The sequence below is a fragment of the Nerophis lumbriciformis genome, linkage group LG30, assembly GCF_033978685.3.
Source record: "Nerophis lumbriciformis linkage group LG30, RoL_Nlum_v2.1, whole genome shotgun sequence".
In the NCBI taxonomy this organism is placed as follows: Eukaryota; Metazoa; Chordata; class Actinopteri; order Syngnathiformes; family Syngnathidae; genus Nerophis; species Nerophis lumbriciformis.
Window position 1 is genome coordinate 18,236,908 of NC_084577.2, and position 23,210 is coordinate 18,260,117.

The window sequence follows — 23,210 nt, forward strand, 5'->3', positions numbered from 1 at the left end:
GTTTTTATTTTTATTGTCTGCATTTTAATTTTGCTTTTATTTTCTTTCATTTCACTTTGTTGTCTGTGAAGCACTTTGAGTCTGCCCTGTGTATGAAAAGTGCTATACAAATAAAGTTGCCTTGCCTTGCCTAAGACATACTAGGCCTGGCGTAATGGCCTAAAAATGACAATTCAAATGAGACTGCATCTTACTCCTAGCAAAATTTATATGTGTATAATGTTAAGGAGTAAGAGGGGGACCCTTAAATATACACAACCAAAACAATAAATACAATAGCTAAATAAAGTCATTGTGACTAAAATGATCAGAATTACCATTATTAATGCAATATTGTTGAATGTGCTCAAAAACACTTATATGCACACTAAAATCTTTTAACCACGTTTTTTTTCTTTTAATAACTAAAATAAATAGCCACACAATATACTTTGAAGCTCCTGGGGCAAAAAGTAAGCCGGAGAAAAAAGCAAGAGGAGAAAAAAATATATTTATTTATTTTTTTATTTTTTTATTTTTTTTTTCCGATAAGAAAAAAATATATTTATTTTATTCTTATCGGAAAATATGCTGGTGCAGCAATGTATCATGTGACTGAGCAGGACTTTTCTAAAACGTGTTTGTCTTCTTGTGTCCTGCAGACGTCTGTGAGAAACATCTTCTCCCTGAGCGGCAGGAGTGGACCTCCAAGATGGCGCAGGAGAAACCACAGCCCCTCCATATTAAAAAGGAAGTTGAGAAGCTTCAGCCCACCCACGTTAAAGAGGAAAATGAGGAGATACAGCCCCCCCACATTAAAGAGGAAATTAATGAGCTACAGACCCCACACGTTAAAGAGGAAGAAGAGCCAAAGCTCACCCACTTTAATGAGGAAGAGGAGGAGCTACAGACCCCACACGTTAAAGAGGAAGAAGAAGAACACAGCATCAGTCAGAATGGAGAGCAACATGAAGGACTGGAGGAGGTTGATGACCCCAAAATGCCATTGACTGGTGCCATTGTGAAGAGTGAAGATGATGAGGTCAAAAGTGAAAGTGAGGAGAAGAGAGAGGTGGAGCCTCCAAGCAGCAGCTCAACTCAACACATGACAACAGAAGCTGATGGAGACCACTGTGGAGGATCACAAGCAGACAAGCTCTTAGCTCCACTATCAGATAGTGATGACATGACGTCACACTCTGCTGACACTGATGATGAAGATTCTGAAGCTGACACAACATGTCACACTGACAACACACTCTTTGAATGTTCTCACTGTGGCAAAACATTTAATCACCGTCGTAATCTGAAACCACACATGAGAATACACACTGGTGAGAAACCATTTTCCTGTTCAAGGTGTGGCAAAAGTTTTAGACAAAATGGTGATTTGAAAACACACATGAGAACACACACTGGAGAAAAACCTTTTTCCTGTTCAATCTGTGGTAAAGGTTTTACACGAAATAGTTTTTTGAACACACACACGAGAACACACACAGGTGAAAAATATTTCATTTGTTCAATCTGTGGTAAAGGGTTTGTACGAAATGATACGTTGAAATTACACATGAGAATACACACTGGTGAAAAAACTTTTATCTGTTCAAACTGTGGTAAAAGTTTTACACAAAATCACCATTTGAAAAAACACATGACGACACACACTGGTGAAAAAAAATTAATGTGTTCGAAATGTGGTAAAGGTTTTGTACAAAATAGCGATTTGAAAAGACACATGAGAACACACACTGGAGAAAAACGCTTTGTCTGTACAAGCTGCGGTAAAGGTTTTGCACAAAATACTCATTTGAAAAGACACATGCGAACACACACTGGAGAAAAACTTTTTGTCTGTTCGTAGTGTTTTGAAAGAAAACTTGTCAATACAGTCTGCTAAATCTGTGCTGAAGGTTTTGTACGAAAATATAGTTGAAATTACACATTAGAACACACACTTGTGAGAAAATGCGTTCTTAAAAGTGAAACCATCAACCAAATGACGCTGCAGGATTTTAAATAAACTGTCTAAATGTTGTTAACTCTGACTTTTTGACAACACCACATATTTGAGTTGTGAAGCTTTTTTCATACATTTAAAGCCCCGATGACCCTCCTCCCCTATCAAGCAGACATGCACAACCACATGGCTAAAGAAAGGAGGAGCCAGGTGAAAAAACACTATCACGAGCCCTCTGCGCCAGGAGGTCATAAGACCACGGCCACCAGGATGCTGACCCAACACACTCCCACATTCATGACCAATATAATCCCTGATGCAGAGGGCACTTTCTGGGGGACGCTGTAAAGTATAAATAAAACGGGTACAAATAGTAAGAATGCGAGTAAAACCTATTTATGAAGATACAAAAATATATATGCAGTTGGCCTAAATGTATAATATATCCAACTAAATAAAATATAGCACAAATAAGAAAAAAAATACAAGTGATTTCCATAAAATTCATGAATACGAGGTGTTGGAACCCTAGTTACTCAGTGGTGCACACAAGACTTTAAGTCAGGGGAGAGGGAGACTCAATCAGGTATTCACAGCCTACTGTGTCGAGGCCGTCTCGCTACATTCAGTACAACTGAACAGTGTAACCCAGTTAGTACTGCACAAGGAGCTAAACCCTTATAGCTTATTGTTGTTGCTCTTGGTATGAACCTGGGATGATTTACTTATCTTACGATCAGTGGGACCTGTTAAAAAAGACTGGAATAACCGAGAAGGAGTTTACTGGAACGACACAGCATACACTTGGACTGGTTCACTATAGTGGATATGCGAGACGCATACTTCCACATTTCTGTACACTGAGACCACAGGAAGTACCTCCTGTTCTTGAAGAACTTACTTTTTGAGCAGAGAGGAGCTGCTGCAACCGCGAGGTTGTATGCTACCTGAGGCTTTATCCACGTTTTTTTTTTCTGCCGAGTGATTGTCTTGGCATGCCAGACCATGTCACAGGACAGCAATGGCGACATTTTTCCACTCCCTTAATGCCCCCTGGCCGAGGCGGTCAGCAGGCAGAGGATGAGCTGGACATGACGCCGCTCGGGGAAAGACACCGCGAGGAAGAAGAGGCACCTTGATACATTTAAATGTCGGAAAACACATAATTGTAAAGCCTGGCTGTTGGGCTCTCATGACGGAAGCATCCCAGATCGTGCCCCTGGGGTTGCTGCTGCCATGGCTTGCCAGGCACGAGATTTGTGGATGAGGAAAGTGAGAGTGAAGGACTAGAGGGCAGTGGGAGCGATTCAGATAGGGAAGATGCTGTGAGAGGCGGGTGGGACCTGATATTCAGATGGGAATGACTAAAACAGTAAATAAACACTAGACATATATACTCTATTAGCCACAACACAACCAGGCTTATATTTAATATGCCACAAATTAATCCCGCATAACAAACACCTCCCCCCTCCCGTCCATATAACCCGCCAATACAACTCAAACACCTGCACAACACACTCAATCCCACAGCCCAAAGTACCGTTCACCTCCCCAAAGTTCATACAGCACATAAATTTCCCCAAAGTCCCCAAAGTTACGTACGTGACATGCACATAGCGGCACGCACGTACGGGCAAGCGATCAAATGTTTGGAAGCCGCAGCTGCATGCGTACTCACGGTACCGCATCTGCATATCCAACTCAAAGTCCTCCTGATAAGAGTCTCTGTTGTCCCAGTTCTCCACAGGCCAATGGTAAAGCTTGACTGTCATCTTTCAGGAATGTAAACAATGAAACACCGGTTGTGTTATCCGGCACAATAGTCAGGAGGTGCATTCTACGGCGGGGGTGCGTTATCCGGCACAACACTTGCCGCAATACACCGCTTCCCACCTACAGCTTTCTTCTTTGCTGTCTCCATTGTTCATTGAACAAATTGCAAAAGATTCACCAATACAGATGTCCAGAATACTGTGGAATTTTGCGATGAAAACAGACGACTTAATAGCTGGCCACCATGCTGTCCCAAAATGTCCTCTACAATCCGTGACGTCACGCGCAGGCGTCATCATACCGAGACGTTTTCAGCAGGATATTTCGCGCGAAATTTAAAATTGCACTTTAGTAAGCTAACCCGGCCGTATTGGCATGTGTTGCAATGTTAAGATTGCATCATTGATGTATAAACTATCAGACTGCGTGGTCGGTAGTAGTGGGTTTCAGTAGGCCTTTAAGGGGGTACCGTCATTATGGACGCCTCAGAAGCAGGCCGAGGGGCTCTATGGGACCACTATCCGGCCTGCGGCTGGTGTAGTCCTTTTTGGAGGGGGTCTTGCATCGTCCTGCTTGAGCTGAAGGCAGTGTACCGGGCCTTGATGTTTTTCTGTACCGTGATTCGGGGAAAGCATGTTGTTGGTTCAGAGCGACAATTCAACCCTAGTTGCCTACATCAACCACCAGGGATGTCAGCGGTCATGGACCCTGCATGACCTGGCATGGCCCCGAAGCACCCACGGGATCGGCGCCTATGCGTTTGTGTATGTCATGTTTTATTCAGCTTTGAAGGACTCTTTTAGTTTGTGCTATGGCTTCATCTTGTGGTCAATATTGCTCGCTGCAATTCAATCAAAAAATGCAGGTGTTGCAGGTTGGTAGTGTATTTCTCTTTACTTCGGTTCTTGAACTAAAAGTACGAGTTCCGTTCTGTTCACTCGCCGTCGATAGCTTTTCTTCTAGTATGGTTTGTTCGTTAATCTTGCAAAAGGGCCATCTTCATGTGTCTGCCTGTAGTTCCCGCATTGGCCACTTTAGTTGTGGACAATACGATTCTTTTTCGAAGGAATTCCTGACTATGACGACACTAACGCGCCTTGCAGAATGACTTGTATATAAATGTAAATACCTAAAAATCCCACCAAAAATAATTAATAAAAAAAACACTTTAAATTGAATTAAAGTTTCTTTAAAAGTTGACCACCTAAAATGCACACATTTTAAGATTTTTTTTTGTGTGAAACTGGTGAAAATGCTTTCACCTTTTTAGAGTTCTTTGTATTACCTTTTTTTATTTTCAGATTTTGTTCTATTCTCTGTTGTATACATTTATGCAGTGATTGGGCTGCATAAATTGCAATGCCGTGTTCGCATGCAAATTAAATGTTCTGGAAAAAAATTCGACAGGGAAAGACGCAGCTACACTTTGCGCATGCGCGGGCAGGTCTTACATTGTATTCTGCCAGCAATCGTCTCTTGAAAGTCAACAGAGCAGTGTGGTGTTTAAGTCTGCGTTTATTCCTTTATTTTTATGTTTGTACGTATTTGCCTATGGCGTGCCAAACTAAACTTTATTCATTATTTGTGTCAGGATGAACGTGACTCGACTCAGTGAACATTGAAGCTTCTGAGGCTAATCTAGCCTGCTAGTTAGCTTAGCTTGCTAGCTGCTAACAAAGAGAGCCAGAAGTCATCAACACGTCGCTAAACAGACACAAGTGTGAGTATAAACTGTTGTGATTGTGTGAAAATGTGTAAAATACAAATGCTGAAAGGGTTGGTGACTCAGCGACTAACTGCGGCTGTGGAATACATATTTGTAATATTAGAAAGAAAGATAGCAGAGTACGACGAGGAACTTATTACAACAAAAGAGGAGAATTACTAATCATCCATCCATTTTCTACTGCTTGTCCCTTTTGGGATCGCGGGGGTTGCTGGAGCCTGTCTCAGCTGCATTCGGGCGGAAGGCGGTGTACACCCTGGACAAGTCGCTACTAAATGGTAACACCCGAATAAGTTTTTCAACTTGTTTAAGTCGGGGTGCACTTAAATTGATTCATGATACAGATATATACTATTTTCATAATACAGTCATCACACAAGATAATCATCAGAGTATATACATTGAATTATTTACATTATTTACAATCTGGGGGGTGGGGGGGTAGGTTTGGTTGTTATCATCACTTCAGTCATCAACAATTGAGAACAGAGAAATGGACATTGAAACAGTGTAGGTCTGACTTGGTAGGATATGGACAGCAAGTAGTGGACATAGAGACAGAGAGAGATCAGAAAGCAGAAGAAAAAGTATATACATTTGATTATTTACATTTGATTGCCATATTTTTTGGAGTTTAAGTCGCACCGGAGTATAAGTTGCACCTGCCGAAAATGCATAGTAAAAAAGGAAAAAAACATCTATAAGTCTCACTGGAGCCCGGCCAAACTATGAAAAAAACTGCGACTTATAGTCCGAAAAATACGGTATTTACAATCCGGGGAGGGTGTCAGTTTAGGGTTGACGTTGCCTGGAGGTGTACTTTTATTGCGGTTTTGAAGGAGGATAGAGATGCCCTTTCTTTTACACCTGTTGGGAGCGCATTCCACATTGATGTGGCATAGAAAGAGAATGAGTTAAGACCTTTGTTAGATCGAAATCTGGGTTTAACGTGGTTAGTGGAGCTCCCCCTGGTGTTGTGGTTATGGCGGTCATTTACGTTAAGGAAGTAGTTTGACATGTAGTTCGGTATCAGGGAGGTGTAGCGAATTTTATAGACTAGGCTCAGTGCAAGTTGTTTTACTCTGTCCTCCACCCTGAGCCAGCCCACTTTGGAGAAGTGGGTAGGAGTGAGGTGTGATCTGGGGTGGAGGTCTAAAAATCACAGGGCCAACACATATTTATTTATTTATACAGCCCTTAATCACAAATGTCTCAAAGGGCTGCACAAACCCCAACGACGTGCTCGGCTCTGATCCCACATCAGGGCAAGAAAAAGACTCATTTACTGGGCGGTTTTCAAGAGGCATCAAGTTGTTACACAGAACAGGTTTGTTCATTTTTCATTTATTCATTTATTTCAGGCAATGACATATACATAAATTAAAAAAAGTACAAGGTAGACAACACATAATAAAAATTAATATATTGCAAAAGGTATAGGTTGATTGGCAACACTAAATTGGCCCTAGAGTGTGAATGTTGTCTGTCTATCTGTGTTGGCCCTGTGATGAGGTGGCGACTTGTCCAGGGTGTACACCGCCTTCCGCCCGAAGCAGCTGAGATAGGCTCCAGCGACCCCAAAAAAGGGACAAGCGGTAGAAAATGGATGGATGGATATTGTAAAAGGTAATGTACAGTATGTAAGCATGATGATCCAGTTTTGCCTGAAAGGGAGTGGGAAGAAGATAACTTATTTAATCCTCCCACCCCCAGTTCTCAATTCAGTGATTATTAATACATTGAGTTTCACTGTTACTTTATTTAAGGATTATAATACAAATGTTGTATCATGGTGGCATTACTACAGGACAGGTAAAAATAATTATTACACTGTAACAATAATTTGTAGCAACAATGTAGGAAGAATGAACATACTGTACCAACAATGGTAATAGACAACATAGCAACAATGGTAATGAAACATTGAGCACATGTTAACACTTTGAGACAGAGTACAACAGCAGGTCAATTTAAAGACCTTCATCTCTATATTTTAACCAGACCCGATGTTTGTGTAACAGTTTAAATCGATTAATAGTTTGGCACTGCTTGTGTTGTAAGTCCAATTTGTTCCAGAGTTTTACTCCGCATACAGACACACAAAAACGTTTACGAGTGGTTTGAGCTCTCGGCAATGAGAAATATCCAAAGAATCAGAATAGTTTTTATTGCCATTGTTTGAGAACAGGTTCACAAAATAGGAATTTTACTTGGTGCAATCGTGCAACATAAAACACATATAACACAGAATAGAATAACATGAACTGTAACTGAGCTATCAGATCTTGTTATTGTTCATGTGCCTGATGGCCGAGGGGAAAAAACTGTTCAGGTTGGGGTAGGTGTGGGTCTGGATGGACCGTCGTCTCCTGCCTGAGGGGAGAGGGGAGAATAGTTTGTGTCCAGGGTGAGAAGAGTCAGCTGTGATCCGACCCACACACCTCCTGGTTCTGGAGGAGAACAGGTCCTGGAGGGATGGGAGTTTGCAGCCAATAACCAAAAAGCCTCTCAAGTTATGAGCCTGCACTCGTGTTCTAAAAAAATGTTGTAGATTACGCGGCAATAATTTGTTAAATGCTTTATATAAGATTGATGTATTATATTTAACAAGATCATCAAATTTCGAGCCACTTTGATTGCATAAACAGATTATGAGTTTCTTCTAAAAAAAACAACGTTGTGAATGATCCGCACTGCTCTTTTCTGTAATATGATCAGAGGATGAATTGTGTTGTGGTAAGTATTCCCCCATACTTCGACACAATATGTAAGGTATGGGAGTACCAAGCTGCAGTATAGAGTACAGAGTGCATTTTCATTAAGGTATAGTTTTGCTTTGTTTATAATTGAGAGGCTTTTGGAGATTTTTGTTTTAATGTGTCTGACATGGGGTTTCCATGATAGTTTACTGTCAATTATTACTCCCAAAAATGTATTCTTATTTACGATTTCAATTGGGTACCATCAATACTTATTTTCTGTTCCGACGTTATGTTGCGATTTGCAAACATCACTATCTTAGTTTTATTTATATTCAAGGATGATTTATTTGTGTCCATCCATATTTTTTTTTTTACTATGTTTAGTTCTGTGTTTACTGTATTTATGAGCTCATTATAGTCATCACTACTGTAGAATATATTTGTGGAATACAACATCTTTACAAACTGTTTCATCATTGACATGAAGTAACACTTAGGATAACTTTACTGAGTGGAGGAACATTGTCAAGAGGTTGAAAGTAAGACAGAATAATTTTAATACATTTAAACGATTTTTATTTGCACACCAAAAAAAAAAAAATCCATAAAACATTTGCAGTGTCTCCCACTGAACTGCAATTATTAAATTATATTAATAATTAAATTAATATTAAAGGCAGCAGGGCAGTAGTAATAAAGAGGAACTGGACATTTTTGGGGACATTTTGCATTCTCGGTAACAATTCACAATCCCTATGTGAGACAAGCTCAAGGTTCAAGGTTCAAGGTTTTATTCGTCACATGCAGAGTACACCACAGTGAAATGCTTTTTTCCATGCTCTTCAGATATTGCGTACAGTGGGATCCAAACACTAGTTGCTGAATCTAATACACTAAATACCAAAAATACAAAAATTTGAATAGCACACACATGTATCTATCGTTTTGTGCTCGTACAATTTTTTTTTCTTTTTCTATTTATCACATAAGGAGGCAAAATTTAATAGACAAGTGCAGTTCGCTATTTAACTACTGTCATCTAATTTACATAATTGACTAAGAGGCTGTTTATCGGTAACAATATATATTTTTCTAGTTACGTGATATCTTTATAATATATTTTTAAAATGTTTGTGAAATAAACAGTTGGTTAAATTACAGATGAACAAATGTCCATCTTGAGTTTGTTTATTGATATTACAAGGAAGTTACTGTAAAACTAAGCACACCACGACATTAATATACACATGAAAATATGGAAAAATCATGTTAATCTGTTTAAATTATTTCCTTCTTGAACATCTCTCCACTGTCCAAAAGGAACTCCAATATTTACTCCCGTTTGATTAATCTCTTGGTTTCGTTCTTTTTTGCTGGATGCTTTCTCTTGTCCCAGGCATGTGATTTTTCCGTCTATAGTCGGAAATCCGTCTTTTTTATCTCTGTAACAATGTTTAAAAAAATATTCCGTTTTTCTTTGTTTTTTCTGACCTACAATGTGTGTTAAAGTCTTGATCCTTCTCTTTGCCATACCTGCCAACAACTACAGTTTTTCCGTAATGAGTAAGGTTTTTGATAATCCATTCCGGTTTACGGTTGCAGTGGTAAAAACGTACGGTTTTCCATTAAAGGGGAACATTATCACCAGACCTTTGTAAGCGTCAATATATACCTTGATAATGCAGAAAAAAGACCATATATTTTTTTAACCGATTTCCGAACTCTAAATGGGTGAATTTTGACGAATTAAACGCCTTTCTAATATTCGCTCTCGGAGCGATGACGTCACAACGTGACGTCACATCGGGAAGCAATCCGCCATTTTCACAAACACCGAGTCAAATCAGCTCTGTTATTTTCCGTTTTTTCGACTGTTTTCCGTACCTTGGAAACATCATGCCTCGTCGATGTGTTGTCGGAGGGTGTAACAACACGAACAGGGACGGATTCAAGTTGCACCAGTGGCCCAAAGATGCGAAAGTGGCAAGAAATTGGACGTTTGTTCCGCACACTTTACCGACGAAAGCTATGCTACGACAGAGATGGCAAGAATGTGTGGATATCCTGCGACACTCAAAGCAGATGCATTTCCAACGATAAAGTCAAAGAAATCTGCCGCCAGACCCCCATTGAATCTGCCGGAGTGTGTGAGCAATTCAGGGACAAAGGACCTCGGTAGCACGGCAAGCAATGGCGGCAGTTTGTTCCCGCAGACGAGCGAGCTAAACCCCCTATCGACCCTAGCTTCCCTGGCCTGCTGACATCAACTCCAAAACTGGACAGATCAGCTTTCAGGAAAAGAGCGCGGATGAGGGTATGTCTACAGAATATATTATTTGATGGAAATTGGGCTGTCTGCACTCTCAAAGTGCATGTTGTTGCCAAATGTATTTCATATGCTGTAAACCTAGTTCATAATTGTTAGTTTCCTTTAATGCCAAACAAACACATACCAATCGTTGGTGAGAAGGCGATCGCCGAATTCGTCCTCGCTTTCTCCCGTGTCGCTGGCTGTCGTGTCGGTTTCGCTTGCATACGGTTCAAACCGATATGGCTCAATAGCTTCAGTTTCTTCTTCAATTTCGTTTTCGCTAACTGCCTCCACACTACAACCATCCGTTTCAATACATGCGTAATCTGTTGAATCGCTTAAGCCGCTGAAATCCGAGTCTGAATCCGAGCTAATGTCGCTATAGCTTGCTGTTCTTTCCGCCATGTTTCTTTGTGTTGGCTTCACTATGTGACGTCACAGGAAAATGGACGCGTGTTTAGAACGATGGTTAAATTTAGGCACTTTGAAGCTTTCTTTGGGGATATTGCATGATGGGTAAAATTTTGAAAAAAACTTCGAAAAATATAATAAGCCACTGGGAACTGATTTTTAATGGTTTTAACAATTCTGAAATTGTGATAATGTTCCCCTTTAAACAAATTGCCAGAAATAGCCAATTTGCTCAATTTACCTTTAACTCCTTTAACTAACATGGGGCGGCATGGCGTAGTGGGTAGAGCAACCGTGCCAGAAACCTGAGGGTTGCAGGTTCGCTCCCCGCCTCATCCAAAAATCGCTGCCGTTGTGTCCTTGGGCGGGACACTTCACCCTTTGCCCCAGGTGCCACTCACACCGGTGAATTGAATGATGAATGATAGGTGGTGGTCGGAGGGGCCGTTGGCGCAAATTGCAGCCACACTTCCGTTAGTCTACCCCAGGGCAGCTGTGGCTATGAAAGTAGCTTACCACCACCAGGTGTGAATGATGGGTTCTACATGTAAAGCGACTTTGGGTACTTAGAAAAGCGCTATATAAATCCCAGTTATTAATATTATTATTATTAACTCTATGTTATTATTAATAATTAATGATATTTATCTTTGTGGAAACACTGATTATCTTAATGATTTCTCACAATAAATATATATAGAAACAGATAAATATCAATATGCAACACTTTATTTTTATATTTTCTCTAAGTGCACATTTTTCAAATTGAACATTTTGAAATGATCACTTCTAAGACAGTCTTGTGAAATCACAATATCCCATTTTAACTAGCTAGCCACTAAAAAATTTTAACAAATCATGAATTAATTTGCACCATGTTTGTACAAATAATAACTCATGTAAAATACAAAATTCAACTCTCAAATTTTTAAATATATCATGTCACACTTTGAACTGGACACCAAATCTGTTATCTGTTTCTTTGTCAGTTAGTGAAGACCAAGTCTTTAAAATATTTTCATGGATTTTCAAATTCTATTTGAGTTTTGTCTCTCTTAGAAATAAAAATGTCGAGCAAAGCGAGACCAGCTTGCTAGTAAATAAATAAAATTTAAAAAATAGAAGCAGCTCACTGGTAAGTGCTGTTATTTGAGCTATTTTTAGAACAGGCCAGCGGGCTACTCATCTGGTCCTTACGGCCTACCTGGTGCCCGCGGGCACCGCGTTGGTGACACCTGATCTAACAATAGAAAAGCGCGATATAAAATCTAATCCATTATTATTATTATTACAATTGAGCATATAAAGTCAACTGTTTTTTCCACTCTACTGGTTCTTTAAAGCATCTTGCCACTGATAAAATGATCTCCATTCACTCAAGTGTAATTTGAAAATCAATCAATCAATCAATGTTTATTTATATAGCCCTAAATCACAAGTGTCTCAAAGGGCTGCACAAGCCACAACGACATCCTCGGTACAGAGCCCACTTAAGGGCAAGGAAAAACTCACCCCAGTGGGACGTCGATGTGAATGACTATGAGAAACCTTGGAGAGGACCGCATATGTGGGTAACCCCCTCCCCCCTCTAGGGGAGACCGAATGCAATGGATGTCGAGTGGGTCTGACATAATATTGTGAGAGTCCAGTCCATAGTGGATCCAACATAATAGTAAGAGTCCAGTCCATAGTGGGGTCAGCAGGAAACCATCCCGAGCGGAGACGGGTCAGCAGCGCAGAGATGTTCCCAACCGATACACAGGCAAGCGGTCCACCCCGGGTCCCGACTCTGGACAGCCAGCACTTCATCCATGGCCATCGGACCTGTGCCCCCCCCCCCCCTCCACAAGGGATAGGGGGAGCAGAGGAGAAAGAAAAAGAAACGGCAGATCAACTGGTCGAAAAAAGGGGGTCTATTTAAAGGCGAGAGTATACAAATGAGTTTTAAGATGGGACTTAAATGCTTCTACTGAGGTAGCATCTCTAACTGTTACCGGGAGGGCATTCCATAGTACTGGAGCCCGAATAGAAAACGCTCTATAGCCCGCAGACTTTTTTTGGGCTCTGGGAATCACTAATAAGCCAGAGAAAACAATCTGTGTACACATTTAAAAATTAACCGGCTGTTATTCTTTTTTTGTCCAAGCAGAACTAACTTGATGGCATTTTAACACAACTGCGCATCAATATTGTGATATATTACATGTACAATCATGTGTACACTTAATTTAAAATCACAGCACACTTACATGGAGGACTATGTTGTTTTAATCGCCCGTGTGTGTTATAAGGCACACACATCTGCTGCTGGACAAAGCGAAAGCAACACTTTTATCAGACCTTATCAGAACATATATTGGCATAGGACAATGTATCATATGACTAAGCCAGGGGTCGGCAACCTTTACCAGTCAAAGAGCCATCTTGACCAGTTTCACAAATTATAGACAACAATGGGAGCCGCAAACATTTTTGAAATTTTAAATGAAATAACACTGCATACAAAGTTGTTGTTTTTTTGCTTTGTGCTATGTATAAACCAGGGGTCTCAGACACGCTGCCCACACCTTTATATGGAATTTTTAAACTGGTGCGGCACGCGTGTTTTAAATGAATAGCGCTTGTCAGCGGCATGCGTGCCGTGATGGTACAGCATATAGCGCCCACTACTTCCATTGTGCATGTTCAGCCACATGTTGAATGGAGCTTCCGCTTGCTCACGTAGGTGACAGCAAGGCATGCTTACTCAACAACCACACAGGTTACACTGACGGTGGCGGTATAAAAAACAACAACTTTAACACTCTTACTAATAATGCGCCACACTGTGAACCCACACCAAACAAGAATGACAAACACATTTCGGGAGAACATCTGCACCGTAACACAACATAAACACAACAGGACAAATACCCAGAATCCCATGCAGCCCTAACTCTTCCGGGATACATTATACACCCCCCGCTACCAAACCCCGCCCACCTCAACCGACGCACAGAGGGGGGGGGGTGTTGATGTGTGAGGGAGCAGGGTTGGGGTGGGGGCGGGGTTTGGTGGTAGCAGGGGTGTATAATGTAGCCCGGAAGAGTCAGGGCTGCATAGGATTCTGGGTGTTTGTTCTGTTGTGTTTATGTTGTGTTAAGGTGCAGATGTTCTCCCGAAATGTGTTTGTCATTCTTGTTTGGTTTTGATTCAAAGTGTGGCGCATTATTAGTAAGAGTGTTAAAGTTGTTTTATATGGCCACCGTCAGTGTAACCTGTGTGGCTGTTGACCAAGTATGCCTTGCTGTCACGTACGTGTGCAAGCAGAAGATGTGAATTGTATAACAAGTGTTAAGCTGGCACGCTGTTAATACAGATTGTAGAGGGCGCCAAATGTTGTACCATCATGGCACGCCCTTATTATAGCTGTAAGGGTGAAAATCGGTGAATATTAATCCCGGGAGTTTTCTACGAGAGGCACTGAAATCCGGAAGTCTCACGGGAAAATTGGGGGGTTCAGCAAGTAAGCTGCTGAGCCGCATCAGAGTGATCAAAGAGCCGCATGCGGCTCCGGAGCCGTGGGTTGCTGGACTTTTCTAAATCATGTGTTTGTCTTCTTGTGTCCTGCAGACGTCCGTAAAGAACAATTTCTCCCTAAGCAGCAGGAGTGGACCACCAGGATGGAGCAGGAGAAACCACAGCTCCTCCATATTAAAAAGGAAGAGGAGGAGCCACATCCCCCCCACATTAAAGAGGAAGATGAAGAGCTACATCTCCGCCTCTTTAAAGAAGACGAGGAGCTACACACCCCGCACTTTAAAGAGGAAGAGGAGGAACACAGCATCAGTCATTATGAAGGACTGGAGGAGGTTGATGTCCCCAATATGCCGTTGATTTGTGTCATTGTGAAGAGTGAAGATTATGATATCAAAAGTGAAAGTGAGGAGAAGAGAGAGGCGGAGCCTCCAAGCAGCTGCTCAACTCAACACATGACAACAGAAGATGATGGAGACCACTGTGGAGGATCACCAGCAGACAAGCTCTTAGCTCCACTATCAGATCCTGACACTGATGATGAAGACTCTGAAGCTGATACATGTCACACTGACAACGCACACTTTGAATGTTCTCACTGTGGCAAAAGTTTTAATCACAGTTGTAATCTGAAAAGACACGTGAGAATGCACGCAGGTGAAAAACCTTTTTCCTGTTCAAGCTGTGGTAAACATTTTACACAAAATCATCATTTGAAAACACACATGAGAACACACACAGGTGAAAAACCTTTTTCTTGTTCAATCTGTGCCAAACGTTTTACACAAAATCATAGTTTGAAAAGACACATGCTAATACATGCGGGTGAAAAACCTTTTTCCTGTTCAAGCTGTGGTCAATGTTTTACACAAAATCAGGATTTGAAAGGGCACATGAGAACACACACTGGTGAAAAACCTTTTTCCTGTTCAATCTGTGCTAAAGTTTTTACACTAAATCATCATTTGAAAGGACACATGAGAATACACACTGGTGAAAAACCTTTTTCCTGTTCAATCTGTGGTAAAGGTTTTACACACAATTGTATTTTGAAATCACACATGACAACACACACTGGTGAAAAACCATTTATCTGTTCAATCTGTAGTAAAGGATTTACACAAAGAACTCATTTAAAAACACACATGACAACACATACTGGTGTAAAACCGCTTACCTGTTCAATTTGTGCTAAAGGTTTTACACAAAATAGGGATTTGAAAGCACACATGAGAGCCCACAACGGTGAAAAACCGTTTTCCTGTTCAATCTGTGCTAAAGGTTTTACCCAAAATACTCATTTGAAAACACACATGACAACACACACTGGTGAAAAACCGTTTATCTGTTCAATTTGTAGTAGAGGTTTTGTACGAAATAGTGTTATGAAAAAACACATGGCAACACACACTGCAGAAAAACATTTTATTTGTTCAATATGTGGAAAAGGTTTTACACAAATCAAAGATTTGAAAGAACACATGACAATACACACTGGTGAAAAACCCTTGTCCTGTTCAATCTAAATGTTTTGTACGGAAAGACAAATTAAATGTACACGAGAACACACACGGATGGGGAAGTGCGAGTTGCAGTATGAGTGATGAAAAATGAAAAATTATCTTAAAAGTACCATGTGAGAGACACAAGTGAGAAAACATCAACAGCAAATGAAGCTGCAGCATTGTAAATAAACTGTCAAAACTTTGTTGACTTTGGCTCTTTAACAATGCCACATAATAATTTATAAAATCAAACTTAAATTATATATTTTATTGTTCAGAAAAGCCCAGATCTCACATCCCCCATCAATCACACACACACACACACACACACACACACACAAACAGATTAATTCATGGATGGAGTACAGAGGTGCCAGGTGAAAAAACACTATCATGAGCCATCTGTGCCAGTAGGTCATCAGACCACGGTCACCAGGACTGCTTAACAACATAACCACATATTACATGTGTGACATCAATATTGTGAGTGTAACACAATCTTGTAAATATGTGTCTCCCATATGTAGATTAGATACTTTTAATGTGTGTTTTATGAATGTATTAATTGTATGCATTAATAAACAACATTGTGTACATTTATTTAAAAGGACATTTTCTTTGATTAAAAAGGTCTACACTGACTGAAGCATCAGGTTACTTTGACCAGCTGGCTGGGGTTCTCACAGACATCTTCAACATCTCGCTGACCCAGTCTGTGGTACCATCATGTTTTAAGATGGCCACAATCATTCCAGTGCCAAAAAACCCCACAATCTCCTCCCTCAATGATTACCGCCCCGTTGCACTCACCCCCATCATAATAAATGATAAATGGGTTGTACTTGTATAGCGCTTTTCTACCTTCAAGGTACTCAAAGCGCTTTGACACTACTTCCACATTTACCCATTCACACACACATTCACACACTGATGGCAGGAGCTGCCATGCAAGGCGCTAACCAGCAGCCATCAGGAGCAAGGGTGAAGTGTCTTGCTCAGGACACAACGGACATGACGAGGTTGGTACTAGATGGGGATTGAACCAGGGACCCTCGGGTTGCGCACGGCCACTCTCCCACTGCGCCACGCCGTCCCATGAAGTGCTTTGAGAGGCTGGTAAAGGAATATATTGTCTCCAGACTTCTCCACACATTTGACCCATACCAGTTTGCCACAACCGCTCCAGGAGATCGCAAAAAGCCGCTGCCTGACCAGGGCTCAGAAAATCTGCAAAGACTCCTCCCACCCCCATCAAGGACTGTTTTCACTGCTGGACTCTAGAAAGAGGTTCCGCAGCCTCCAAAGCAGAACCTCCAGGTTCTGCAACAGCTTCTTCCCTCAGGCCGTACGACTCTTGAACGCATCATAATTAAATTATCCCCTCAACTCCCCCCAAAATGGATTAACTCGCTGGAATAAAAAAGACAATATAACATACATCCATAAACGTGGACGCATGTGAAAAAGTGCAATATATTTATCCGTACAGTCATCTATTTATTTATTTATTTATTTATTTATTTATATATATTTAAATTTTAATTTTAATTTTATATATATATTATATATATTATTTATATATATTTATTTATTTATATATGCACCTTATTGCTTTTTTATCCTGCACTACCATGAGCTTATGTAACGAAATTTCGTTCTTATCTGTGCTGTAAAGTTAAAATTTGAATGACAATAAAAAGGAAGTCTAAGTCGAATTACCTTATATTTACTTTTATTTGTTTTCAGTTCAGGTTTGTTTTTTGTTTTTTTTAACATTTATACACATTCCAAATGATGCATCACATTTTTGCAGATTCCAAAATGGAGTAGGAAAAAGCAAAGCTACCCCTTTTCCGTTTCATATCAATTTCTAATATATATGTTCACTCTATACATGTTGTAAATAATTTGAACCAACCAACTTTTACCAAAAGGTATATATCTGAAAAAATATTTGCCAATGAACTTCAAGGTATTAGTCAAAATAAAAGACGATTTGAAACATTCGGTGATTGTCCAATTTTGCTTGAACAATTTGATTCTGCTAATTAGTTGTATTTTTATCTTCCATTACCACACAATAAAGTTCTGTAAAAATAAAATAAAAAGACAAATGTCGACAGGAAGACGCGTAAGTTTCCTCTCGCACATGCAATATATTTATCTGTACAGTCATCTATTTATTTATTTATTTATTTATATATATTTAAATTTTTATTTTTATTTTATATATATATTATATACATTATTTATATATATTTATTTATTTATATATGCACCTTATTGCTTTTTTATCCTGCACTACCATGAGCTTATGTAACGAAATTTCGTTCTTATCTGTGCTGTAAAGTTAAAATTTGAATGACAATAAAAAGGAAGTCTAAGTCGAATTACCTTATATTTACTTTTATTTGTTTTCAGTTCAGGTTTTTTTTTTTTTTTTTTTTAACATTTATACACATTCCAAATGATGCATCACATTTTTGCAGATTCCAAAATGGAGTAGGAAAAAGCAAAGCTACCCCTTTTCCGTTTCATATCAATTTCTAATATATATGTTCACTCTATACATGTTGTAAATAATTTGAACCAACCAACTTTTACCAAAAGGTATATATCTGAAAAAATATTTGCCAATGAACTTCAAGGTATTAGTCAAAATAAAAGACGATTTGAAACATTCGGTGATTGTCCAATTTTGCTTGAACAATTTGATTCTGCTAATTAGTTGTATTTTTATCTTCCATTACCACACAATAAAGTTCTGTAAAAATAAAATAAAAAGACAAATGTCGACAGGAAGACGCGTAAGTTTCCTCTCGCACATGCGCAGACTGATTGTGACGCTAGTACCGATCGTCTCTTAAAGGGCAGAAGAGCAGCGTGATATTTGAGTCTGCGTTAATTCCTTCATTTTTACGTCTTGTACCTGTTCGTTTTGGTGTGGCAACCTAAAAATAAAAATAAAATAAAAGACAAACGTCGACAGGAAAACGCGTACATTTCCTCTCGCACATGCGCAGACTGATTGTGACGCTGGTACCGATCGTCTCTTAAAAAGGCAAAAGAGCAGTGTGGTCTTTGAGTCTGCGTTTATTCCTTCATTTTTACCTTTGTACCTGTTCGTTTAGGTGTGGCAACCTAAACTTTTTATTCATTATTCGTGTCTGGGGTGAACTCGACTCCGTGAATTTTAAAGCTTCTGAGGCTGACTTAACTTAGCCTGCTAGTTAGCTTAGCTTAGCTTAGCTTAGCTGCTAAAAAAGGACACCCGGAAGCGTCACTAAGCAGACACGTTTGAGTTTAAAGTGTTGCGATCGTGTGAGAATGCGTGAAGATAGAAGAGTACGACAGGGAACTTTCTCGAACAAAAGAAGAGAACTACTAGCGACAACGTCAACTACTGGACGCGGTTTTCAAGAATCATCAAGATGTGTTACACAGAACAGGTTTGTTTACTTCTTACTCTTCATTGACTTTGTTTATTTTTTGACATAAAAGAACACTTTGAAAAGTAAAATTAAGATAGTATGAGAAATTATTATGGATGGTTATGGAGTTTTTATTTGCACACTTAAAAATAAAACAATCTCTATCATAACAACTGCATTGTTTCCTACAGAACTGCAATCTATTTATGGCGGTAGTAAAGGGGAAATGCACTTTTATTTTAAATGTTGCCTATCAGGATTGGGACGGCGTGGCACGGTTGGGAAAGTGGCCGTGCTAGCAACCTGAGAGTTCCTGGTTCGATCCCCACCTTCTTCCAACCTTGTCACGTCCGTTGTGTCCTTGAGCAAGACACGTCACCCTTGCTCCTGATGGGTCGTGGTTAGGGCCTTGCATGGCAGCTCGCGCCATCAGTGTGTGAATGTGGAAATAGTGTGAAATTGCTTTGAGTACCTTGAAGGTAGAAAAGTGCTATACAAGTATAACCCATTTACCGTTGTCCCATACCAATAATTTGGTACCTGTACCAAAACGTATTTCCATACTTTCAAAACTTTGCCGAATTAAAGCGACCACAAAGAAATGTCATTTTTGGTTCCACAAAAAAAAAATCTTATGATACATAGGCTTCTTATTGCAATCAATGGCGGTAAAAAATATAGTGAACACCTAATTTGGCTGCTGGTGTATGCAGTAACATATTGTCATTTCCCATTCCAGGATTTTGAGGGACAAGCGGTAGAAAATGGATTATTAATCTACTTGTTGTTGTTTTTTTTACTGTTAACATCAACATTAACAACATTTTACCGTTACTCTCTGTTTTAACATGTTCTATCTACACTTCTGTTACAATGTAAGAAACACTTATTCTTCTGTTTGATATTTTACTTAAGTTTTGGGGATACCACAAATTTGGGTATCAATACGATACTAAGTAGTTACATGGTCATTTAAAGTCTAAATGTGTCCAGGGTTCTATGTCCTGAGGTTAAAAACATAATAAAAAATTAAAATAAAATAAAAGACTTTGTGTTGATAAAAAAATATCTCGGTGTAATCATTGTAGTAGCAACTTGGTATGGCTCTTGTACTTGACATTTTTAAAATCGTTATCAGTATAGACCCATCCTTTTGTGATTTAACCCCCAATTCCAACTCTTGATGCTGAGTGCCAAGCAGGGAGGTAATGGGTCCCATTTGTATAGTCTTTGGTATGACTCGGCCGGGGTTTGAACTCACAGCCTACCGATCTCAGGGCGAACACTAACCACTAGGCCACTAAGTAGGATAAGTTGAGTGATATGTTTTTTTTTTGCTTTTGCTTAGCTACAGTCTTTAAACTTCCTGATGACATTGCGCACAGTAGACACAGGAACATTTAGATCTCTGGAGATAGACTTCTAGCCTTGAGATTGTCCATGCTTTACCACAATCTTGTTTCTCAAATCATGTGTTTGTGTTTTTGTGACCTGCAGACGTCCAGGAAGCACGTTTTTCCCCTGAGCAGCAGGAGTGGGCCTTCAGGATGAAGCAGGACAAACCACAGCCCACGCATATGAAACAGGAAGAGGAGGCGCCACATCCCACCAACATTAAAGAGGAAGACGAGGAACACGGCATCAGTCAGAATGGAGAGCATCATGAAGGACTGGAAGAGGTTGACGTCCTCAAGATGCCTTTGACTGTAGTCATTGTGAAGAGTGAAGATGATGAGGTCAAAAGTGAAAGTGAGGAGAAGAGAGAGGTGGAGCCTCCAAGCAGCAGCTCAACTCAACACATGACAACAGAAGCTGATGGAGACCACTGTGGAGGATCACAAGCAGACAAGCTCTTAGCTCCACTATCAGATAGTGATGACATGACGTCACTATCTTCTGACAGTGATGATGAGGACTCTGAAGCTGATACAACATGTCACACTGACAACACACACTTTGAATGTGCTCACTGTGGCAAACCTTTTAATTATCGTCGTAATCTGAAAACACACATGAGAATACACGCTGGTGAAAAACCTTTTTCCTGTTTAAGCTGTGGTAAAAGATTTACACAAAATCATCATTTGAAAATACACATGAGAACACACACTGGAGAAAAACCTTTTTCTTGTTCAATCTGCGGTAAAGGTTTTACAAGCAGTCATAATTTGAAAACACACACGAGAACTCATGCTGGTGAAAAACCTTTTTCTTGTTCAGTCTGTGGAAAAAGCTATACACTTAATCATCATTTGAAAGGACACATGAGAACACACACTGGTGAAAAACCTTTTTCCTGTTCAATCTGCGCTAAAGGGTTTACACACAATATTAATTTGAAAACACACATGAGAACACACACTGGTGAAAAACCTTTTATCTGTTCAATCTGTGGTAAAGCTTTTGTACGAAATAGTGATCTGAAAGCACACACGGCAATGCACACTGGTAAAAAACCTTTTTCATGTCCAAACTGTGCTAAAGGCTTTGTACAAAAAGATAAATTGAAATTACACATGAGAACACACGCTGGTAAAAACACTTTTTCCTGTTCAAACTGTGCTAAAGGTTTTGTACGAAAAGATACCTTGGAAAGACACATGAGAACACACACTGGTGAGGAAACGTGAGTTGCTGTGTCAATGACGAAAGATTCTCTTTAAAGTACCAATGTAAGAAACACAAGTGAGATCTTCAACAGCAAATTAATCTGCAGGATTTTAAATAACCTTTGTTGCTCATGTGTGCTTTAAGGACTGTATCCATTGCAGACTGTATTGTTCTATATTGTAGGAACCAGAAATTTAATAACAGAAAGAAACAACCCCTTTTGTGTAAATGGGGGAGGGAGGTTTTTTGGGTTGGTGCACTAATTGTAAGTGTATCTTGTGTTTTTTATGTTGATTTAATAAAAATAAAAAAAAGACAAAAAAACACAAAACTTTTGTTTAATTTGATTTTCTACAACATCACCCCATACAACATTTGACATAATTGTGTGTGTAACAACATTGTTAACACGTTTCTGCCGTTCATAGATTTTGTAGATTGAATGTTTATGTATGTTTTCATTACGTGCAATAGTATACAACATTGTGTAGAGTTATTTAAAACAACACAATTTCCTTGATTGCAAAGGTTTACACTGACTGAAGCCCATCCATCCATCCATTTTCTACCGCTTTATTCCCTTTGGGGTCGCGGGGGGCGCTGGAGCCTATCTCAGCTACAATCGGGCGGAAGGCGGTGTACACCCTGGACAAGTCGCCACCTCATCGCAGGGTCTACACAGATAGACAACATTCACACTCACATTCACACACTAGGGCCAATTTTAGTGTTGCCAATCAACTTATCCCCAGGTGCATGTCTTTGGAGGTGGGAGGAAGCCGGAGTACCCGGAGGGAACCCACGCAGTCACGGGGAGAACATGCAAACTCCACACAGAAAGATCCCTAGCCCGGGATTGAACCCCAGACTCAGGACCTTCGTATTGTGAGGCAGATGCACTAACCCCTCTGCCACCATGCTGCCACTGACTGAAGCATCAGCTTATTTTGACTACGCTTATATTCACTTTTTAATTTTTATTAACAGAACAAAACATGTTCCATAAAATAAACATTGTATGCGTTTACAGAATAAATAACACTTTGTTTTGTGCTTAATACATCAATGAAATCCTTTATAAGTTACATGTATCTTATAAACATACACCTTGTCAATGAACTTTAGTATTTACATGCTGCCGCTAGGCGACATCATACGCAAATACGGTGTTAGTTTTCATTGTTATGCTGATGACACCCAACTCTACATGCCCCTAAAGCTGACCAACACGCCGGATTGTAGTCAGCTGGAGGCGTGTCTTAATGAAATTAAACAATGGATGT

The 23,210-nt window shown here is 39.9% G+C and overlaps 3 protein-coding genes across 4 annotated transcripts in view; all 3 read left to right on the plus strand.

Annotated features, from left to right (window-relative positions):
• The window catches only part of LOC133572729 (uncharacterized), a 56,628-nt gene extending 54,612 nt beyond the window's left edge, over positions 1–2,016 (plus strand). For both annotated transcript variants that reach the window (XM_061925701.1, XM_061925700.1), the window contains one exon: positions 642–2,016. In XM_061925701.1, coding sequence (XP_061781685.1) covers positions 692–1,843 — 1,152 coding nt within the window. In that variant the 5' untranslated portion in view covers positions 642–691 and the 3' untranslated portion in view covers positions 1,844–2,016. The remainder of the gene's footprint in view (positions 1–641) is intronic.
• Positions 2,017–5,126: 3,110 nt separating this feature from the next.
• LOC133572728 (uncharacterized) lies at positions 5,127–15,987 on the plus strand. The gene is made up of 2 exons (XM_061925699.1): positions 5,127–5,435; positions 14,478–15,987. The coding sequence occupies exon 2, from the start codon at positions 14,528–14,530 to the stop codon at positions 15,905–15,907; it is 1,380 nt and encodes a 459-aa protein (XP_061781683.1). The 5' UTR covers positions 5,127–5,435; positions 14,478–14,527; the 3' UTR covers positions 15,908–15,987.
• A 2,808-nt stretch (positions 15,988–18,795) lies between these two features.
• LOC133572731 (uncharacterized) lies at positions 18,796–22,202 on the plus strand. The gene is made up of 2 exons (XM_061925705.2): positions 18,796–19,335; positions 20,815–22,202. Exon 2 carries the CDS (start codon positions 20,865–20,867, stop codon positions 21,945–21,947), a length of 1,083 nt encoding a protein of 360 aa, XP_061781689.1. The 5' UTR covers positions 18,796–19,335; positions 20,815–20,864; the 3' UTR covers positions 21,948–22,202.
• The last annotated feature ends 1,008 nt before the right edge of the window (positions 22,203–23,210 follow it).

Coding starts and splice junctions, on each gene's coding strand:
- LOC133572731 (XM_061925705.2), top strand. CDS start 20,865: ATGAAGCAGGACAAACCACAGCCCACGCATATGAAACAGGAAGAGGAG.
- LOC133572728 (XM_061925699.1), top strand. CDS start 14,528: ATGGAGCAGGAGAAACCACAGCTCCTCCATATTAAAAAGGAAGAGGAG.